General features: G+C 38.0%; 1 protein-coding gene across 1 annotated transcript in view; it reads right to left on the reverse strand.

Moving 5' to 3' along the window:
• LOC139129465 (uncharacterized) overlaps positions 1–2,500 on the reverse strand; it is an 11,783-nt gene that overhangs the window by 3,930 nt on the left and 5,353 nt on the right. Inside the window, exon 2 of the mRNA XM_070695096.1 lies at positions 1–111. This exon is cut by the window's left edge and continues 259 nt beyond it. Coding sequence (XP_070551197.1) covers positions 1–109 — 109 coding nt within the window. The 5' untranslated portion in view covers positions 110–111. The remainder of the gene's footprint in view (positions 112–2,500) is intronic.

Here is a 2,500-nt window from a genome sequence, read left to right on the forward strand (position 1 = left end):
GACTTTTGCACCGCCGAGTCACGCCCATTTTGCAGAAATTGGCGGCGTCGCAGAAAGCGAGGAGGGTCGCCAGGACAACCATGAGAAAGAGCACAACCTTTGCCGACATGTCTTGAGAGGAAAAGAGAATGGCATAATTAGGTTGGGTAAGTTGAGCTCAAGTTACAAAGAGAATTTGTGTTCATACATCAACAAGTTCTATTTGCTGAAAATAAAAAAACTCTCCTTTCGACCGAGCACACTCAATACGTATACTGAACAAGAATAAACTGATAACTGCGTGATTTTGCACAGAGAAATTAATAAAAACGTGAAAACCAGGCCATAACTCTTTACAGAAACACAAATGACGATACCTTAAGGTGTCGTTCACAAGGCCAAAGTAAAAACCGGAGTAAATAAGAAAAAAGGCGAAATCAGCGTCACTGATAGTTATAGCAATGTAATATTTGTATATCAGAAAAACTGCACATTATCAATGCTGTCAAATCTATACTGTTAAACAAACGATCGAAGTTTGTCTCAAATTGTCGTCATCAAACCAAATATAATTCATCGAATTTCAACACCGCCTAGAACTATCGTACAATAAAGTACGTCCAAACCCTATAAAAGGCATACATACATACATACGTACATACATACATACATACATACATACATACATACATACATACATACATACATACATACATACATTCATACATACATACATACATACATACATACATACATACATACATACATACATACATACATACATACTAGGGTAATAGTGTGTGTATATATATATATATATATATATATATATATATATATATAATATATATATAATATATTGTTTAATTATGTATATGTATCTATGAATGTATACGTGACCCCATCAGATTGTAGACGTTTTGAACTTGGAAATTTTGCATTTGCTTTATTTTCGTCATCTGATGAAAGTAAATAATTATACAATAAAATACATATGGACGTTTATAAGTAATAAGTAATATTTTTACTGCATATTATATATCTTTTCGTGTCAATATACCAGAGAGAGAGAGAGAGAGAGAGAGAGAGAGAGAGAGAGAGAGAGAGAGAGAGAGAGAGGGGGGGGAGGAAGTTAGACACAGACAGACAGACAGACATATCTATTGTACATTTTCAGTGAACTAGAGTATAATATTCTCAAATATTAATAAAATTCTCTTTTTCTTAGAATTGCTGGGCGGTGCTCGATCACCGCACATGAAAAGAAACAACCGGCGACCGCGATAAAGGTAGTTTTCAGCATCGCACCTGAGTCAAACTTCTTTAGTCGGTACAAATTAGATTTTCACTCTTTGAAGCGGCACCGCGTCGCGTTGGTGTCCCTAAGGGGCGAGACCACTGCGAAAACCCATAACATACAGGGCGAGTGGTTGCTAGGAAACAAAGCGTCCACGCTGGTGCAGTCGCCGCCGGCATGTTGTCCCAGTAAACGGAGCTAAATTTCACGGCCACCATCATCTGTGCTGTTTCTCCCCCAGAACTGCCTGACGTCACAGACATTTAAAAAGACCCGCCGCTTGCATACTTTTAAGTGATATAGCCGTTAGACAGCCTTGAGTAAAACGTCAATGTTGACTGAGCGTCTTCTGTTTGAGGCAGTGAAATTTTAGAATTTAAACACGCTCCAATGTTTGCATTTCAATTTGTCAAGGTTGTTTGAGCCCAGAACTAAACCAAATATTATTCTTTATCATGTTTTCAATAAAATTCATTTTTAGTGAGGAGGTTTTGTAAGTAGGCGTACAGCAGCGAACCACATCCGCGTCACTCTCATTTGCATATTTATTGATTTCAGCCGCAACTACATAGATTCCGTGGTAGCGGGTTTGTCAGTGCTTAGCGCCGATGAGAAAGTCTGCAGAAAATTGCTGTAAGGGAATATTTCCAACATATATTTCCTCGTCGCCACATACGCGAGCTTACAGTTCAAACCTCAAGACCCTACATTAGTTTCTTCTGCGTTGCCTCTATCATTTTTGTCTCATGTAGAGTACCTCCGATTTTCCCAGCGAGGTGACTGAGCAATTATTTTTGCTCTTTTGTTTTCACTATCGAGTTGCCAGACCAGTCTATTATATTGAAAGCTTGTCACAAGCAATATTCACTGAGAGTCTGAAATAATGTGAAATGACTAAAAGGCATGCTGTTCTTTCAAAATCATTCGCCTTTTTTGTATAATGAAAGATGAAGAGCGCTAATTGACAAAAGTTAAGTGTGTTAGAATATGCCACAGCAGACGGCGAATTTCGTGAGGATTGCGAAGAGAAATTCTGCAAATTTGCCTAGCCTCTTGGACTTTTGGACTTACTTACTTTAATAATAAGTTAAAAACTCGGGGTTGGTTCAGGCCAAGCATGTTCATCAAACAATTATGTCTTGCTCTCCTAAACGTCCTTGAATGAACAACTTTTAATGGTTACTGAGTGACCCTCCCTAAAAATCGCTTTACTTCAAGAATCAA

Source organism: Ptychodera flava, chromosome 3 (genome assembly GCF_041260155.1).
Source record: "Ptychodera flava strain L36383 chromosome 3, AS_Pfla_20210202, whole genome shotgun sequence".
Taxonomy (NCBI): domain Eukaryota; kingdom Metazoa; phylum Hemichordata; class Enteropneusta; family Ptychoderidae; genus Ptychodera; species Ptychodera flava.